Raw genomic sequence first — 20,525 nt, forward strand, 5'->3', positions numbered from 1 at the left:
GGGTGCTCGAACTGCACAAATGGAAATCAACCTGACTTTTTTTTAACAAATGTGTTCCTTTTAAATATTGTGACCATGACGACGACGATATTTTGGTAGTTTCAATATCACGATATTACGATATTGCCTTTATCGTGACATTCTTAGCAGTGAATGAGTTAATAAATGTCAAACAGGTCAACCTGACAGTCTGACTGGTCAAATTAAGATAAAAGCATAAAATTTCACATCAAACTTATTGCATGTCTTTGCGATATGCATATTGCATAGGCCAATATCGCGATATCTTTTCGATATATTGTGCAGCCCTAGAATGTAATAATTGAACCTGAAATTGAATTTCGATTAATTGCACAGCCCTAGTCCAAAGCGCAGTCCAACTATGCGCATGGGTAGTTTTTTATTTTATTTTTTGGGGTATTTTGGTAGATGGGCCCAGCTAAAAAGGCGTGTTTGCGCCATTATGGGAGGGAGCACAGGAATAGAGAGCTTCCAAAGAGAGTTGGATATTTGACATCGTACCAAAATAGGAGGATCTGAAAGAGCACTATGAATATTTCTTCAGAAACATTGGAATTTAGGCATCCTACCATCAAATGAAATTATAAATTCGACAACCAAATATGTATCTCCTCTTCTCTCCGCTTCATGTTAAATTTACTCCCTTACTATTCTGGTGCATTTTAGACACCCCAGAGAGAGCCATATGTCTGAGCAGTGGGACTCGTGTACGGGCAAAGTATTCAATATGGTTGATTGCTTGAATTTATGAAACAGCAACAATAGCATACTAGTTACTCGTTTAATGCAGTATAGTGATTACTGCATTATAGATATTCACACATGCACAAGTTAAATTAATATTGTGTCCCACCAACCTTGTTGATCCAGGTGGTGACCGCATCTTCTGTGTCATATGGCGTTTCCTCTTCAGACGAATACCGCCCAATGCTGGCCATCACCTTCTCCACAATCAGAATGTCGACTGAGTACGCCATCATCAATGAGTCGATCATTGCCAGATGGGCACTCTGCAAAAAGAAGAATTGGAGTGTGATAATTACATTTTAGCATCATTTGTATCACGGTTGGTAGATTGTCATTCATGGGAGAGAAAGAACAAACAAGGTTAGATGTTAAAAATGTTCTTCAGATATTTTGACTTTTGTCTATGACTAAAGGACAAAACTGTTGCCTTTCCTGTAACAGTGCAATGACAATAAAATGAGTTATATTTTCCCCAATGTTTGTAAACACCAATTAACTTTTGTCTGAATCTTCAAGACCCAAAACTTAAATTATACTTTGGACCAATTTGTCAAAATAACGATAATTATAAAGTGGATTAGTGAGCCTTAAGAGTAAATGTGAAACTGTCCACAATCCAACGCTCTCTTGTGGGTGTTGCCTGGAAAACAAATGCATCAGCCTCTGCTTAAAATACCCACTATGCTTAAATTCAACAGTTTAGCCGACAAAATCAACATTAAATACAGTATAAGCTGCACTTTTTGCAATCATGTGACTAAAGTTTGTACAATTAATCCTAAGTGACATATTTATGGAATTTAAAATACTTATACACTTTCAAGAATTAGCCAAATTATATTAGGCACATGAGAAAGCAGTTACATTTTCTCACTTTCCAACTGTCTGAAACGACTTTTTTTCCGGCTGCAAGCAGAATATAATTACTGCCTGAAGTTGCTTTTATATGCAATAGAATATCATTTATTTACATATTTTTACAACCATTTGTTTTTTTCTTATTTGATTTTTGTACTCATTGTCTTGTGAGGTGCACTTATGCAGTATTAGTTGTTCTTGATGTTGTTACTGAAACCTGAATTTTCATCAGAATCAATACATTTCATTTCTGCTTTGTGACACAGGCCTAACAGCCCAAGCAAGTGTTACTTCACCAGATTTAGCAAAATATATGATGATGTCTGTCAATTTAGCTAGATTTAAGAGTGTGGTTTAAATGTGTAGTCTGCTTTCTCTGTGATGTTAAATGCTTAGTGTAATGCTAAATTTGGAGTCAGTAGCAACCCAACTGCAAACCAATCCCATTTAATAATAGACTGCCAAGATGTTTCTTCTTCGCCTTTATTGAGTCTGTCTAAGCAGCGGGGAAATTTCCCCCTGAGAAACACCAACAAACCAATACAAACAAACAAAGCAATGTTATCGGCCGCAATGAACGATCAGCTCCAGGCAAGTCCAATCAGAACGTGATTCTATTCCTCAGAGGCCAGTTCACTCTATCATCTGATCTCCTCTCAGGAGCAATCTCCGGATATTGATTTAAACCTGCTGCGGGCTGAGGTCATAAAATGTCAACATAGAAGAAGCAATGTTACTTGACCTGCAGTTCTTCATTCATTCAGTGACACAAGGGCCTTATAGGAAAATGGTCAATGGAGCAGCACAAATTCTTACCAGGATTAGGAAATATTCATCAGCTACATCATACGGTAAAGATATGGATAATCTAATGAGATCAATAGGTATTTAATGTGCAATATTTATTATCCTTATTTATTTATTTATTTATTTATTTTTGGCTGTGATTGGCTGCCGGTCAAAGATGTTAATATAAAGTTAGTGCATGGTGTTTCCAATATTTAAACTGAGTGAGAGCTGCTGTGAAATTAGGATGGACAAGGAATGATCAACCGACCATGTGGAAATGTCAGATGAAAGCTAGAGGGAAGAAAAATAGCCTGTGTATCTGCATGGATATTTAAGCACTACCCACAAAAAAGGTCCTGCCATTTTTAGTAAGGATTTTTCCTCTGTGATATGCAGAAACATCATGTTAGATAACCTTTAGATTAGCTAATTGCATATGCTTCCTTCCAGCTTTACTTTACTTCATACAGTATTCACATGCATATGCACCTATATTTAACACACATGCCCAGTATTTTATTATTTTTTTTTATCACGAGCTAGTTGTAGAATTAAATACCTTTCTTGGGACAGTAGGTAACAGTAAAGAGGGGAAGTGATGCCAAATACTGTATTGCAACTATAAAAAAACCCCCAAAAAAACAAAACATGTTCCAGTTGCTTGCGTGTTTACTTGCATTTATTATAGTTGTCTTATTTGACACATATTGATTTATAGCTTACTGACATTATTTATGAACACATACACTTGTTAGTTTTTTCCTCTTTTGTATTACTTCTCATTGTTTCATAATGCTCTTGTAAAAAGTTAAGTATTCATATGGCCTGAAATCTGGTCTGATCAAGACCTCATAATCACAATAATCAATATTTAAGAGTCAGACAGGATCCCTTAGTCAACACGTCGTGGAAAGCCTTCGCAGAAAAGAGTGGACACTTTTCAACAGTAGTTCACTTCCTGCAGTATGCCCTTGAAACTCTGTGACTTCTAAACTGCAAACTATGCTGATTCGTGTCTAGTTAAGTCCACAGGGGAAAACGAACCAACCGAACCATGTAGTAATATACTGCACGGCTGTCCACTGGACCTCCTTTTGGCTGAAAGTTCTAATGTAGGGTAAAATGTAAAAATAATCGGGTGTGTTCGGTCAGCAGGCACCATGCTGTGGTCAAAGGTTTAAATTAGAATCTGTCAAGCTTCAAGTAACTTCATGCAGCCTCAGCTGGACATGGAAAAGCACTCAGCGGCCCTCATCTCTTATCGCCAATGAGGGTCACAACGAGGACATTTTCTCTGCAGTATTTTACAGCACTTCAATGACCTGCAGCAGATTAATCTTACTGGGGTCTCACAATTGACACTTAAGAATTTTTAATTATGCACACACAGATTTTTGAAACTCTGACTATTGTACATTATCTAGACAATTAGGTCACCTTTGATATGAGGTTAAAGTGGAACATTTTCAAGATTTGGGGGATTCCCTGAAGAGAATTATTTATGGCTTGGTTAAATGAAGAATTAAGATGTCAGAGATGAACAAATACAATCCCAGATTGATTAATAACCTCTTTCACAGTATAAATCATCACAGCTGACTATGAGTTAATGCAACTATTCCTGTTAGTCAGCTGTGTGACTGTGTGAACAGCCAAATTACCTCCAAAGAGATGAATGGAAAGACTTAGCAATGTAAACCTGTCCATGTCATCCAAGTGTGAAGTTGTTTTGTCACTGCATGTTAAATAGGTGTGCCCTGCGATTGGCTGGCAACCAGTCCAGGGTGTACCCCGCCTATTGCCCAAAGCCAGCTGGGATAGGCTCCATCACCGCCCGCAACCCTTGTGAGGAATGAGCAGTCAAGAAAATGGATGGATGGATGGATGGATGGACGGATGGATGGATGGATGTTAAGTAGGATCAAGCATGCTGTGATAGCCTGTTCTCGCCGTGATAATGAAGTTAAAATGTTAGTAGCCTTCAAATTGAATTAAGCTAAAACCTTCATCTGAATGCCAAAGACTGCAGTTTTATTTAGAACATTCCGGGACCAGAATGCGGTCTAAATCTAAATGTGACCATGTCTGTTTCATACGTCTGTTAAAAGACGATGTGCAATCACCTGCCAAACTGTGAGCTTTACATACAGAAACTGTGGTCTGGAATTGCCTATGGAAATGAGGCTTTCAGTACAGTCACTATCTGCTACAAAACTAACCCTGAAATTAGTGTATATGGAAATCAGATTCCATATAAGAATAAAAGACAAGATAAATGTATGCAGTGTCTGGAAATAACCAGACTCAAAATAATCATCAGAATTTAAAAAAAAAAAAAAAAAAAAAAAAAAAAAAAAAAAAAAAAGTAGGCGGTGTACACCCTGAACTGGCTGCCAGTCAATCGCAGGGCAACATATTAACGTAAATGGCTATATATTTATTCAAAGTAGTTTATAATGTAGAATTATACATATTCCTAGCACAGAGTTTCTCCAATGACTCACGTCACATTATATTACACTATGCTGCGTTGTCCTCTACCTTTCATAACTGCAACTTTATAGTTTCTGTATGTATAGTTAAAACAAATGTTCACTATATAGTCATAATGTAATACAGTGCCATTGTACTTTCTTAATGAAGAAAATAAAAAAATATGCAACTACAAAATACAGCACTGTAATACATCATAAAACTATAATATGAACTATTCTGATAAAAATAAAATACTAGTACGCAGCTTGGCATATCGGGAAAAAGTAAAAAAAAATAAAATAAAATCTATATTGATAAGGTATTATGGCAGCTAGCGCAACAATAACTTGACTATTTTCACATACTAAGGTTAACTTAAGACCAAGATAACGATACCACTTTCAGAATTCCATCTAGAGATTTTCTTTATGTCTTATTCTATTCAGGATCATATTAAAAGCTGCACCCTATCCCAGGTGGTGTGGGCAGATAGGCGGATAACATCATGAATGACTGGTCAATAAAAGCATGACATCACTGCAAAGAGCACAATGAGTAGGAATGGGAACTTCACTTATCCCATGTCAACAGCATGAAAGTCATGTTAACTACTATGAGACAATTAACATGATGATCAATGCCAAAAACAGAACCGGACATCAGAATCAAAACCAAATATTTCATCACCACATTTAGATGTCTTATATGGGAAAACAACACGTTCACTTGCATTTTTAGCCAACAAAAGTAAAAAAATAAATAAATAAAAATAAACACGTAGAAATCTACACCATGTGACTAGAATTAGAATTCAAATCTTCATTGTCATTGCAAGGTGGTGTATTATAGTGCAGGTTTGTAGATGGTAGACCTCATAAGAGGGTTATTTCCTCCCCCTGGTTGACAAGGGAAGATGGTCTGCTTCCCAATGGTACAACAACAGATCTACCATAACCCACAGCCACATTTAACATGAATACAACACAATATCAATGTAGTAAAAACAATAAAATAAAATCTCGTAATATTAAACAATGTTAGTCTGCATTGTTAAGCAGAGAAAGGCACAGTCGTGTACAATGCACACTGCCTAGCCATCCATACTGTGTCACCCTGGAGTGGCCGCTGGCACTGAGCACAACACGCTGGCTGTGACTTCACTGACGCTGACGAGAACAGAGAGTACTTGGATCCGCTTCCCTTCGACCCTGCTGCTTCCACCCATCTTTGTGCATTAGAAGAATTGCAGAATAACATAATAAGTGCAGTGGACGTCAGTTTAACGTTGAGGCAAATTATTTTCTGCCTGCTTTTCATATGCGTGTAGGGGAGAGGGAAAGCATCTTACAATTTCCGCCAAGCCTCTATCATCTATGTCGTGTTTTCGAGAGTCTAGCATGCCAGAATCCTTTGGCTTGGTGCTTGCATTTCCAGCCCCCATCATACACACTGAACATATGACATGTGCAAGCATGAGCACTCCCCACTCTCACAACCACCCACCCACACTTACAAACAACACCCCACACACTGGAGTGTTACCATGGAAACGGATCGCCTTCCCAATAGTGTGATGGAAGCAGCAGAGATGGAGACAAGCAGAAAGAACCGTGTTCATCTCTCTTCGATGTCGAGTTTAACTGAATATCAGGCAAAAGAAATACAAAATGTGGAGATTTTGTTAAACAGCCTTATATCTAAATTACCCCAAATGTTTAATGATAAGTGCATGCTTAGAGGCATGCATTATATAACATCATAGCTCTAATGACAACTATATAGTACACACTAGATACATCTTGGTTTGAAAGGAATCCCTAACGTTTCTATGCGTGACAATGAATAAACCAATTTATGAGTTTTCTGATAAAGTCACACTTAGCAGTATATAGCCTAGGGGTGTTAAAAAAAAATCGATTCGGCGATATATCGCGATACTTCATCGCGCGATTCTCGAATCGATTCAATAATAGAATAGAAACTAGAATCGATTTTTTTTTTTTTTTTTTTTTTTTTTAGGATTCACACCTTGAGCATGGAAGAATGTTATATGAACGGAACATTAAGCCTTAATATTTTATTTTAATGCTGTTCAAACATGAAACAGATTACAACCTCTATAAGACTGAAATTTCAGATAAATAAATCATACATTTTCATATAAATCTTACACTCTACAAGCTTACTGATTAGTATTTTCTAAATTTGAATGAAAAAAAATCGCAACAATCGACTTATAAATTCGTATCGGGATTAATCGGTATCGAATCGAATCGTGACCTGTGAATCGTGATACGATTCGAATCGTCAGGTACTAGGCAATTCACACCCCTAATATAGCCTATAAAGTAGATATGAAACCATTTAAGGTGGGGCTTTTGTTCAGCAGAGGCTAATTTCCTTTTCTTTGTCAAGTATGACTCTGGAATTCAATGTTTGTCAGAATGGGAAAACATGGATCATCACCATAACAACGTCTTGCTGATTTATACGTCTAGTACAATTTCAAGTGACTAACAGACAAGACATGTTCACAATCTATTCATATATTAAATATTGATGTATACGAATGAAATTAGAATGGTAAATACATTTCTGTTGATGAAATCCAAAGCAGAGCCTATGAGCAATAAGAGAAGACAGAGAGCAGAGCTTGTTGATTTCTAGCTAGATCTGTTTGGATGCCTGTGAGCAAAGCCATTAACCATTCCAGCTGCTGAAGCAACTCACGCAAAGATCAAAATAAGAATATAACATCCATGAATGCCAAAGAATGAATCCGTCTAACTGTATATACGCCTCTGCAGAGATGTTGCAGTTGGGTTTGAAAATGTGTCTTTAAAAATACTCCTCCAAATGTTGATTGAACATGGAGCTATCATTCATCATCCCTATTATATGGCATTTTTGTATTGATACAGTCCCCGTCTCACCGTTTCCATGGCAATGAGAGGTTAGATAGACTCATGTTTAAATGAAAATCTGTTAGTCACCGAGTGCAGTAAGTGCACATCTTCATTGCTTCCCCTGTTAGCTATTCATTGGGCAAGGAACAAGATTTTGTAAAGTGTGTTCTAAATGGCCCTTGCACAGGGATACGCAAGAAGTGAGCAATTATATTAAGTTATATTCTCTGGCCTTCCTGTGTGGAGTTTACTTGTTCTCCCCGTATCTCTGTGGGTTTATTGAAGACTCTAAATCAGGGTTTTTTAACCTGTACTGAACTGAACCCCACCAGTTTCCTATGCACATTCCCTTCGTTTTTGAAAAACTAAATGATTTTTTATTTTTTTCAAATTTAAGACTTAGCAACACCTTCAATTCAGAAATAAGCTTTGTGTTCATCTCCATGCAGCTGAAGGAAGTGTTGATGGTAGTAAATGGATAGATGGATGGATGGGTTTTAATATTTAAAAACAAAGTTGACCACATAGCATTTAAATTTTAGCCACGAAACTTTTGTCACATGCTTTATGTGGGCGACCACCCTCTTTCTTGCGAACATGCCCCGTAACATCTGAGAGGAAATGTGATTTAGATACATCACACGCACATCTTCATGTCACGGTCTCTCTCACGTGGCTGAGTAAAGATGAATAGGCTGAATCATGCAAAATCAAAAGAAGACAAAATCAGCTCTGAAACGACAGCCCTTGTTAGCTACAATACATGAAGACAAAAACATCATCAGCAGTATAAGATGATGCTGACTTATGCACTAAAGCAATCATGCAAAGGTTGCTTATTTAGAATGTTTTGTTTTTTGTCCAGACTGCTCAAGAACAATCATCTGCAGTGCAGACCTCAGTTAGGCCATCTTGAAGTCAGCAAACCAACCAGGTCAAATACCGAGTAGGCTTGTAAATTATAAATGCCAACCCACCTGCGCTGTCATGGTCATGCACAGCAGGTCAACTGATTGTTAATTGTGACATAAGACTGTACTGCTTTTTGCCCTTGAACAACTAGTGCTTTGCTGTTGTTGTTTTTGCTCACTTGAGTCTTCAGAAATCAGATTTTACCCTGCGATTGTGTCCTGCCTAAGTGTACTGTATTTAGTTGGTCTGTTGTGGTGTGTATTTACTATTTTGCTGTTGAAAATGTAAGAAACTAGCCCCTATCAGCAAGTCTTATCCAATCAGATCATTCTGTGCTCTCAGCATATGCATCAAATGAAAATGTGAGAGCATGGTGAATGGCTGGAAGCTTTGACGTGACAGCACAAGACAAACCACTGCTTTATCAAAGGAAGATGAGAGCAATATTGGGAATGGATAGATCAGTGGATGGGGGAAGGCCAAGCACAGTGAGAATGTCCAGCGAGAAATGACAAATGGGAAAAACTCAGCAAAAGAGGCTATGATTAAAAATGTATGAGAAATCCATCCATCAGTTTTCTTCTTCACTTCGTCCAGCATTTCCAGGGGGTCTATATTTGTGCCTAGTGCAAGTCTGAACTGAGGTCGAACTGTGCACATGGTATTTCACATATGCACGCAGATTGCCGCAGTGCAAATGGAAAAAAAATAAGGAAAAAATAATAATCACGATTATTTTGGGAAGAATAGAAATCACGATTATTCAAACAATTATTTATTTTTTGGTACAAAACAAGAAAATGTTTAAGCATTTACAAATATTAAGACCGATTTAAAAAAAATGTAATGATTTATTTATTTATTTATTTATTTTGACAAAAGAAGTTGGAGTACACCTTGTGCAGCAGGATGATCATTTATTTTTTGGTACAAGAAACATTTACACATTTAAAAATATTAAGATCAATTAAAAAAATAGAAACACCATAATTATGTAAGTTCCTTTTGGACCAAAGTGAAATTCATGATAATATATATTTATTTATTTATGTTGGCAAAAACTTGAAGCTTGAGTGCAGCATGTACACTGTGCAGTTTGACGATCATTTATTTTTTGGAACAAAACAAGAAAATGTTTCAAAATAAAAAACTAAGAAAAATATGAAGACAAATAGAATTCTTTGAAACACTATAATTATGCAAGTCCCTTTTGGACAAAACAAAATTTGTTAAATTTGTTGTTTTAAAATTTAAAAAAAGGTACAAATGTACAAATTTAAACAACTCAAAAATTAGTATTTTAATTATCTTTTTTTAAAATTATGCTGATTTTGGAATTGTGGAGTGTAATAATTGAAACTGTAAGTGAATTTTGATTAATTGCACAGCCCTATGGTCAGCCATTGTGGGTGTGAACATAGCTGACTTGAATCGCAGCCAATGAAATCAACTCTTCTCATTCCCTTTAAAATAGGCGTGCAAGAGTTCAGAATCTTCCTGCACCTTGATCAAATTCACCAAAATCCCGTTACACAACCTGTGCTTATTCCATAATAGCCATTGTAAATCATTTCATTTCATTTTTTAGGGATAGAGCAGCTACAATGTGTTGTCTTGCTGAAGTTCCAGCAGAACTTAAATAACTTTTTAATTAGCATAGAAAAGAAATTAAAAACAGCAAGACTCTGCAAACAGACTGCGGGCATACTGTGTGTTAATTGTTTCGAGCACACAGCAACTTGCAGCTCATTGAGGCAGCAAAGCCTCCTATTGAGACACAGACACAAACTAACAAGGATGCTCAATTCCTGCTTAACTGGGAGCCTGCAAAGTCATCTTTATGGATTGATCCAATAATATATTAATAAAGACTAAGAGCTGGAAATGTTCAAGATGCTAAAAATGCTCCTACCATTTGCAGAGGCCTCTTTCGAAGGTCCCTCTCAGTGACAATTCTGTCGTGGTCAGTGACATAGAGACCTCGCTGGGCCAAAGTCCGAATGACAGCATCGTGGCCCAGCAGAGGCTTGGCAGGATCGTTCTTCAAGATGTGGCCGGCGGCCCGGCAGTAGAGGTCAGCAGACAACAGGAGGCTGGCTACAGGAGGTTTGAGGTGCTCCTGCTCGTACTGGTCCGTGTAGAAGGGCTCTGTCATGTCTGCCGGGATGGTGTCTGCTTCACAAATAGGAGGAAATTGGAATAATCAGACTCAGAATATCACATTTGTTATCTGAAGCATTGAACAACATAATTTGCCACAATGCTTGGCTTTACTGGACAATGAGGATCAATTCACGCCAGTGCACAGATTCTCTGGCAATATTTTTTACAGCGCTTTTTCATTGTCCCCCCTGCCAAGCCTTGGCAGTAACTTCACATGGAGATACGTGGATGAACCTGGAATGTTACTATGGCAACCACTGGAGGAGCACCACTCTATTGATTCATCTGGTCTGTATCTCTACAACATTCATCTTCCTGGGAACACCCTGTCTCATCAAAAAGAGATGCTCTGTTTTTGTGCGTGTCTTTGTGTTTTGTGTGTTTGTGTACACATTTGTGGATAAGATTTCATTTTGGCGACAAAATAGGATTCTTCCACTGTAACAAAATAAGATTAAAGATTCAGGGGGAAAAGGTTAGGGCCCAGTCACTATTACATTGACTTTTGTCATATTGTGGATGAAATCTAAGACAAAATTGAAAAGACTATTAGGAATAGGAATGTTATTCAAATGTAAGATCAGCACCAAAGGAATGATTGTACAAACTAATTTTGTGGAAACCATGTGGAAATGACCCAAACCAATTGTCTACACTTTAAACAGTCAGCCAGTCAGTCGATTAATCACCTCCTCATGACCACTGTCAATAAGGTCATCTACAGATGGACTCTTTGTCAATACAGAAATACAGCCTTCTTTGCTCAAAAGATTTTAGCATTTACATTCACGTCATGTGATACAGTAATGATATATTTCGTTATATGAATATTCCCTCATGCCCCATCTATAAGTTAAAAGAAGTCAAAGCTGAGTTATGATAAATGGCCACTGCAACCAATAGAAAATCCTCGTCTGGTTCATATAACCATTTCAAGTTGGTGGCATGGTTCAAGGGGTTTTCATTCGACCAAATTAAATCCCAATTTGCTACAAATTAGCTTAGCATATCAGATTCCTAAATGAGAAGATGAAAATGTTTACTTTAACGATCTAACGTGGATTTTGTTTCGCTCATTTCAGCATTTGTTAGCATTCAATTATTGAACAAATCACAATTTTATTTTGTTTCAACTTATTAAAGCACATTTTTTAGTACGGTATATGATACATTTGGATTATACAAAGGCAAGCCATTTAAAATACATGGAATGGGACTTTGTTACCTTGGTTTTACTCTATATTTAAATACTTTGTATTAGTTTGAGAAATCATCTGGTCAGCTAGGCAGGCTTGTATTGACTACACAGCACTCTTGCATGGATGCAGTAAGAGAGATGCATGAGAAGCATTCAGAACAGAAAAGCGTAGGCTGAGATCTAGATATACGGCAAACCTACTCGCTCGCTTGCTCACAATCTCTGGAGGGCTATATTTTTGGATGTAGCCCATTTCATTCAGTGCTGATTGAATATGCACTGAGCATCTGCAAGCCAAGAATGGACGACAGTGTTCCTTTAATTCTCTCCTTTTTTTATTTTATTTTTTTTAAACTAAATTTCTCATGAAACTTGTCAATGTGAGACAACAGAAGAACAGCTATGCTTTTGTGAAAATATAATGGACTACCAAAGCTAAATACATAATGTAGTACATTGTATATGTAAATAATTTGAATTAATCCCTTTTATAGTATAGGTGAATATTCTATACCAAATCAGGGTCATAGCCCTGAATGTTTGGATATACAAGTTGTATAATACAACAAGCCCATTATTAGCCATTACTATTCAAAATATACATTTATTTACATGTCCAGTATAATGCTTTCTCTCCATAATGCATGTTAAATGGCCATTGAAAGGGGACAAATGTTAGTGAAGATTCAGTCATTAGGACAACATCATCTGTAATAAACCTTATTTTATTTACCAGCTGAGGTGCCACACATAATGCTGATTTTGTTTTTAATTATTTATTTATTTATTTACTGTTTTAAGTATGAGATGTGTGCAGTGATTTCAAGGTTACTCCTTGACACCCAGTACCCTGAGTTATCATCACATAAAGAGACTGTAACAAATCGATCACTCTAAACCACTCAGGGAATTGCATTTATCTAATCTTGTAAATTGTGTTGTGTTTCTCCTTCCCACAGTTAGAATGATTCGCATGATGCATCTGAGGACAAAAGGGTTACTCTGTCAAGGTGGCACAGGTAATATAAACAAATATTATACCGTATGTGTATGTTGGTTCTTTGTTGTTTTTGTGACATACAAACATAGCACGATCACATTGCAGATGGAGGTGCTGAAATGGTCAAGGACTACAACAAAAACAATGATGAAGGTATAGGTAGCTGATACCTACCTCTCCCATATGCTTTGGAGAGAAGCCATGAAAGACTGCAACAGATTTTCGCCCGGGAGAAGTCATAGTGTTCAAAAGACTTGATAGCTGGAGCAACGAAGACCTTCTTCGCATTATTTACGTCCTGAACTTCACCCATATTTCCACGCAGTCGTTTTCTTCAGTCCTTCACAGCAAAGCAGCGCCAAAGCATCACGCGAGTGGAATTCGATGGGAAACAATGAGTAGCTGTCAAATGAAAAAGACGGAACAGCGTGTTGGAAGGGGTTACTGTCTCTCAAATACGCCTCGTTGACCAAATGAATCGAGGCGTTTTTCATCCATTCATTAGATGAGACGGGATTCTTCGCACAAAGCAGCAGGGTCGCTTTCCTTGAATTTCACAGAGAAAAGTGGTCTTCATTTGGGTCGGAAATGTGACGGTTTCCATTCTTTGATAGATCTGAAGGATTTTTTTCCCTTCGTGTCCATGTGTTGTTGTGTAAAATATCTTTGTCTTTAACTCGCTTTTCGTAACGCTAGTGCCGTGGTGCGGTTTCCCTCCCTGCAGCGGCGAGCTTTTCCAACCACGCTCCAGCCAACCTCTGCACCCAAATTGGGTGTTGTGCGCATGCGCGCAGGGTGCTTTCATGAAAAGTGAAAAAATTGCAGTTTTTTCCTGTATATTTTAAACCAGTCTTTCCCAACTTTTGAACGAAGGCCCCTATATAAAAGTATCACGACACATCATCAAACAAAAAATATCCCCCCCACAAAAAAATGAAAATAAATGTACTTACTCACTGTAGGTACAAGACGGGCATGTTTAATTGAACTCAATGATACGGCACTTGGATGAAGAATGACATATTCTGTTGCATGAATGGTAACATGACAGGTAGATAGATACACATTTGTTGCACTTGCTGCCATCTAATGGAAGAGTACTGGCCGTGTACACCTTTCATCAGTCACTTATGATACTCCACTGACACTGTGAAAGAATGTAAACATGCTTTAAATATACAATCAATATTATTCTAATGTGCTATATATACAATCAATATTATTCTAATGTGCTATCTATCTATCTATCTTTCTATCTATCTATCTATCTATCTATCTATCTATCTATCTATCTATCTATCTATCTATCTATCTATCTATCTATCTATCTATCTATCTATCTATCAAATAAATCTGATGTTTACATGAAGCATATCTATCTTTTCTTTATTATCTTTCTGTGCACATTGCAACAGGCATGTTTCTTTTTATTGTTTTAATTTTCTATGTACAGTATGCTATTGTATAGCAACAATTTGTTAGTATATGGACTACATAAGTACTTGTACGTGCCCTACTCCTTGAACATGTAGCTAAATTATGGAATTTATTTTGACAAATTTTCCTTCCTTCCTTTAATTTTCTATTTTATTTTAACTTGTTTTTTTTTTGTTACACTTGTAATGTGTTTATGTTTATATGTTCAAAACGAATAATCAAATCGAGCATATTAAATCATGGCTTGCATTGTTCTTTTCTGTAGACAGAACTTTCATGACTTGACTGCCAAAAGCAGAGCGAGTATCTTTTATGAACTACAGTTCCCAGGATGCTAAGGTCATTACGTCATTATTATGCGTCTTTGTCGTGCTTGTTTTGAAAGGCAGCAAGCGTAACATTCTGGCAATCTTATCGTGTTATATATTTGAAGATGCCTCTGAACGTTGCAGGTTCGTATTTCTTTTTTCTTTTTTTTTTTCATTACAAAATGTTGACTTCATTTTAATTAGCTATTTACTCTTGCTGTGCGATCATCGAGATTCCAGCGGCAGCAGCACACGATAATTTATGATACTGTGGTCTCGCAGTAAGATACTTCGAAATAAGTTAATAGTATATATGTCTTTATTTATTCTCGAGTAAACTGATACAACTCGTGCTCAAATATAAGAAGTCCACAAATTACTTTTGATATATACATTTCGCTAACACCATACTTGGTTGCGTATCTGTGTTCTCAGATTAATAGCTCGTAAAATGTTTATGCCAAGAGCCCTTAAAGTGAAGAGACCGGCAGACGACGCAAACCTTGTTTTGAAAAAGCATAAAGGTCACACTGATCAGGATCTGGACAATGGTGAAGGAGGTTCTACGCCGCATGTTCCACAAGGGCTCAAAGACTGCAAAGTTCTTGATACCACAGTAAAAGCAGGCGGGACTCCTGTTGCTGTGGTTGCGATCCCATTACAAGAGGGGCAAGAGTGTTCTTCAAGTGGTACTGAAGAAGAGGAGGAACCAGTGAAATCATTCAAAAAGAATCAGAGATGGGCAGAGCCAGGAGAGCCTATCTGTGTGATGTGTGGTCGCTATGGAGAATACATCTGTGACAGGACTGACAGTGATGTTTGCAGTCTCGAATGCAAAGCCCAGCACTTGGCCCAAATGGGGTTAGGGATTGGGGCAGAACTGTTGTTTAATCAGAAGGACACAAATAGAGACAAGGAAAGTCCTCAAGCTGAACTTTCTACAGCTTCTATAAGGACATTTGATTTAAACTATTCCTATAAGGAGGATTTGTTCATATCAGGGCTAACTAATGAGCAGGTGCAGCATATTAAACAAGAGCTGGGCATTGAAACCCAGGGGACGGATGTAAGGAGGCCAATCATAGAATTTGAGCACTGCGGCTTTCCTGCTACTCTTAATGCCAACTTGAAGTCGGCCAGCTATGATGTGCCCACACCAGTGCAGATGCAGATGCTGCCTGTTGGTCTCACCGGCAGGGATGTGATCACAAGCGCTGACACAGGGTCAGGGAAGACTGTAGCCTTTCTCCTGCCAGTTGTCCTGAAGGCCATGAAGGTACAGTAACTCATTGTTTCATTCAATTAGTGCTGTCAAAGTTAAAGCATTACCTAACTAATTCATCACAAAAAATATTGCATTAATCATGTATTAACGCAGATTAATCACATTAATTTTGACCGCAGATGATCCTTTAGCTGACAGCGGATGGTTACGTTAAAGCACAGGTTGTGTTTGAGCAATAAAAATAAATACATACATTAGAGTAAAGCATTTAATAAATTTTTGCATATGACATTCAGAATATTTGTTTATGTCAAACTATCTGAGTCATTTTTTTTTCATTTTAAATTATGCAAGTAATTAACAGATTAGAAACAAAAAAGGATGAGTCTGTACAGTGGATGCAAATTTTTGAAGATGTCCCATTAACATTAAAGCAACACTAAGGAACTTTCATTTTACGTTGATAATGGCGGCGCCATATGGGCAGAAGTGGTAATGTTATGTCTGAAAGAAAACCACATTTCCCATGAGAAAAAGCACATTGCATCGTTTTTTTTGAGCTCACGCCAGCGAGTGAAAGCCGGACCTCTGTTGATCCTTGACTGTTCTTTTATCTGGGTAGATTCCATTTTTGTATTTGAAAGCAGTAATCGTGTGTCGACATTCAATTTGACGTCCGTCTTTGTAACGAATGGGGAAAGGGGGGAAGTGACGTATGCCATAAAGCATTCAGAACAATTGTAGATTTTTTTTGTGTGTCAGTGTTCCTAACATCCTCATCAAAGTTGCTTAGTGCCAGTAAAAATGATACACAGAGCCCCTCAGGCAATGGCAAATGTACCATTCAACTAGTTTTACGTCGACGTTTCATCAGAAGAGTAATGAAAATATTTTATTATGGTTGAAAAGTTCCTCAGTGCTACTTTAAAAGTTGAAAAAAATTAACACACAATTAACACATACATAATATCTTTAAATTTGGCAGGCAAAAAAATGTTGATTTAAAAAAAGCCTCTTTAATTTAGCCATTAATCGTGATTTATCAAAATTCTAAGATGCGATTAATCTGATTAAAAATGAAATTGTTTGACAGCTCTAGATTTAATATTATATTGGCATTAAGTTACAAATCAGTGGTATGCTTGTGGCAGCATGGTGAAATAATTGTAAGGACGTGCCTCACAGTTCGGTGATCTGGTTTTAATCTCTTCTACCCATCTGTGTGGAGTTTGCATGTTCTCCCCATGTGTGTTTGTGTTTTCTCACACACATGCATGTTAGGTTAATTGAAAGCACCAAATTACCAAATGTGAGTGTTAATACAACCAGTGCAAGATACAATCCGCCACACTCAAAGTCAGTTCGGATTGGTCTTCGGTACCTGCAAGTTGCAACCCTAATGAAGACAAGTGATATACCTTGTTTTATTGTGGCACGTGTACCCAACTGCAGTATATCTTCTCTTTAAGGAACAAACTCAAAGTGTGGGAAGCCCGGTGGCACTCATCCTGACCCCCACCAGAGAACTGGCTATACAGATAGAGAGACAGGCTAAAGAGCTGGTGATTGGCCTTCCGAATATGAGAACTGCCCTGCTGGTGGGCGGCATGCCTCTCCCCCCTCAGCTCCACCGTCTCAAGAGCAGCATTAAAGTATTAAATTCAACTTTCTCCAACAATCCTCATTGAAAATATTTACATGTCAAAAATGATTTGACATTGATTTTTTTTTTTTCTCATATGGATCATTTGCAGATCGTCATAGCAACACCAGGGCGACTCCTCGAGATTTTAAAGCAGAAAGCTGTACACCTGGGTAAAGTGAGGATTGTTGTGGTTGATGAGGTATGACCGACACTATGCAGTTCTGAATAAAGGCAGTAACTGGTTACTAAGACCACTAAGTGTTGTGATATATTTTGCAGGTTGACACTATGCTAAAGATGGGCTTCCAACAGCAGGTACTAGAAATTTTAGAGCACGTCCCTGAAGATCACCAGACTCTACTGGCATCAGCCACCATCCCGACAGGGACAGAGGAGCTGGCGGCCCGACTGGTGCGTGATCCGATCCGTATTGCTGTAGGAGAGAAGAACCAGCCCTGCGCCAATGTCAGACAGATCCTACTGTGGGTTGAGGAACCCTCGAAAAAGAAGAAGCTGTTTGAAATTCTCAATGTAGGTTCTGTACACAAGTGGTTGTAAAGTTGTGCATTTATGAAAAAAAATCGAAAATACACATAGTATAAATAACTACATTCATTCATTTTATTAATGGGATTATGATTGCTAGTCTGTTAACGCACCATAAAGGTATAGGGTGGTGTTGTCCAGATAATGACACCCACAGCTGCAGCTCTGGCCTCTGGCTGCAGGAAATGGGTGTGACCCGAGTCATGACTGCACTCCAGGAATCCCAGTAATGCTTGGACCATTTGTTAATGCATACTATAAGAACAGTCTTCATTTTATTTATGTATTTATTTATTTTTTTATGTTGGTTAGAACATAGTGTGAAATAGGGAGTCCATATCTGTGCAGATGTATGACACATTTTGCTGTGTTCTAACTTTCTCTCAAAGTGCAGTTCATTGGGTAGTTTGCAGGAATTTGAAACATTATTTTCTTGATTTCTAGAGGGAGTTAAGTATTCTAGTTGGAGAGTGTTAAAATTAGGATTTGTAGATGAATTTTTCACAATGCCCCAAAACCTATTGGCTGGCAAACAGTCCAGGGTGTATCCCGGCTCACCTATTGATCCTAATGGGGACAAGTGTTTTTTAAAATGGATAGATAATATGACAATGTATATGGTTACACCTTACCACAATGCATCTTTTCTCAATGAAATGTTATAATGCAGGGAAAAACACTTCAGAAAACTAAAATAATAATTATTATAAACCCTTGGTCTAATCATAATTTGGTACAGTGCATTCTTATTTATTTTCTCTAATCCATCATACAACTTTTTTTTCCGCTCTGATTTTACAGGACAATAAGTTGTACCAACCTCCAGTGGTAGTATTTGTAGACTGTAAACTTGGTGCTGATCTGCTATGTGAAGCGGTTGTCAAGGTGACCGGACTTAATACAGTGGCAATCCACTCTGACAAGAGCCAGTTGGAACGTAACCGCATCCTCAAGGTGAGGCCAGCGTCACCCAGAACACGCAAGGTTGAGAAGATAATTGGTTGTGCCCCATCTACTCTGGATTCAACACCGCTTTGCTTGATCATTTGTTTCTGTCTCTTTTGAGATTGATTACCAATTAGTAGTTCATTACAAATTGGTGTTGTTTGCTGTCTTTACTAAGCCAAGACAAACTGATCTACAATACAGATGTTGCATTATTATTCTATACTTGTTTGATGTGTAATTGTTGTGTTTGTTCATTTGTGTCTTCAGGGGCTTCTGGATGGTGACTTTGAGGTGGTGATCAGTACAGGTGTGCTTGGCAGAGGGCTGGACTTGGCTAATGTGAGAGTGGTGGTTAATTTTGATATGCCAAACACCATGGATGAATATGTCCATCAGGTTAGTGCCTTTGCAAACAGATTTTTGCTTCAATTGTAATCATCGGCGCACAAACACACATTTGTTCCTGTTTAGGTGGGAAGAGCGGGCCGCCTGGGTCACAGGGGAACTGCCATCACCTTTCTAAACAACAACAATAAACGTCTGTTCCTGGGTGTGGTTAATAGGGTCAAACCAACAGGAACCATCCTACCCCCACAGCTCCTCAACTCACCTCACCTCCATGAGCAGCAGAGGAGAGAAAAACAGCAAGCCAAGTTTGGGCCTGGTGACACAATAGTGAACAAAAATAACCTCATCGATATTATCAAGAAACATGACAGACGCAAAAAATAGTCATGCAAATAAAAGCCCTTAATTGCTGAGAAAGTGTTCATTAAAATATTTATTCTTGTATTGCTCTCAATAGTTATACAGTAATGAGTGTGTTGGGTGAAAGTGCTGAACCGTTGCTGTTTTTCTTTTATTATATATATTTAATAATAAAGTGATTCACTTGTAAAATTAATGTACAGTATAATAAAAGTGCCACACTGCTCTTCTAGCAGTTTGGTTGTTTAAAAAAAAAAAAAAAAAGCCATAGGGCACGAACCATTTAGAAGCTGAGAGCTACTTCTTTGGTACTGATTAATGTGAAGGGCTACTAGTTTGATAGACATATATATATATATAACACATTAACAAATACACAGAAAATCAACAATTATTTGTAAATTATTTTTCCTCTGTTGTAAAGTTAAATACGAATAGACGCAGAATTATAAAACAGTCAAATGTTTTGCCTACAATTATATTTATATTGATGTAAGCATTAACGGAGCAAAATAAATAAAAAAAAATGTTATTTTCATTCATGAGATTTCTATTTATTTTTTATTTTTTTGCAAATATTGGCGAATTACCTTAATGAGGTATTGGAATTATATTCTGCCAAAAATAATCAGTAAGGCT

At 37.5% G+C, this 20,525-nt stretch overlaps 2 protein-coding genes across 8 annotated transcripts in view; one reads left to right on the top strand and one right to left on the bottom strand.

The window, feature by feature from the left end:
- The window catches only part of camsap2a (calmodulin regulated spectrin-associated protein family, member 2a), a 38,851-nt gene extending 25,015 nt beyond the window's left edge, over positions 1 to 13,836 (bottom strand). For 4 of the 7 annotated variants that reach the window (XM_077533981.1, XM_077533978.1, XM_077533980.1 and 1 more), the window contains exons 1-3: positions 13,244 to 13,836; positions 10,621 to 10,880; positions 879 to 1,031 (exon numbers count right to left, since the gene is read on the bottom strand). In XM_077533981.1, coding sequence (XP_077390107.1) covers positions 879 to 1,031; positions 10,621 to 10,880; positions 13,244 to 13,382 — 552 coding nt within the window. In that variant the 5' untranslated portion in view covers positions 13,383 to 13,836. Of the gene's footprint in view, positions 1 to 878; positions 1,032 to 10,620; positions 10,884 to 13,243 lie in introns of all 7 variants that reach the window. The other 3 variants (XM_077533977.1, XM_077533979.1, XM_077533975.1) reach the window with 1 other exon arrangement.
- A 951-nt stretch (positions 13,837 to 14,787) lies between these two features.
- Positions 14,788 to 20,347, top strand: ddx59 (DEAD (Asp-Glu-Ala-Asp) box polypeptide 59). Its single transcript, XM_077535309.1, has 8 exons — positions 14,788 to 14,958; positions 15,250 to 16,090; positions 17,509 to 17,691; positions 17,794 to 17,883; positions 17,964 to 18,215; positions 19,032 to 19,184; positions 19,446 to 19,574; positions 19,650 to 20,347. The coding sequence occupies exons 1-8, from the start codon at positions 14,819 to 14,821 to the stop codon at positions 19,908 to 19,910; spliced, it is 2,049 nt and encodes a 682-aa protein (XP_077391435.1). The 5' UTR covers positions 14,788 to 14,818; the 3' UTR covers positions 19,911 to 20,347.
- Positions 20,348 to 20,525: the final 178 nt, after the last annotated feature.

This window comes from Festucalex cinctus, chromosome 10 (genome assembly GCF_051991245.1).
Source record: "Festucalex cinctus isolate MCC-2025b chromosome 10, RoL_Fcin_1.0, whole genome shotgun sequence".
Lineage (NCBI taxonomy): Eukaryota > Metazoa > Chordata > Actinopteri > Syngnathiformes > Syngnathidae > Festucalex > Festucalex cinctus.

Bases quoted from the DNA above. Each gene is read 5' to 3' on its own strand.
- ddx59 (XM_077535309.1), top strand. From the start codon at position 14,819: ATGAACTACAGTTCCCAGGATGCTAAGGTCATTACGTCATTATTATGC. The intron at 16,091-17,508 runs GTACAGTAACTC...CTTCTCTTTAAG, and splicing joins TTGTCCTGAAGGCCATGAAG to GAACAAACTCAAAGTGTGGG. The intron at 17,692-17,793 runs GTATTAAATTCA...GATCATTTGCAG, and splicing joins GTCTCAAGAGCAGCATTAAA to ATCGTCATAGCAACACCAGG.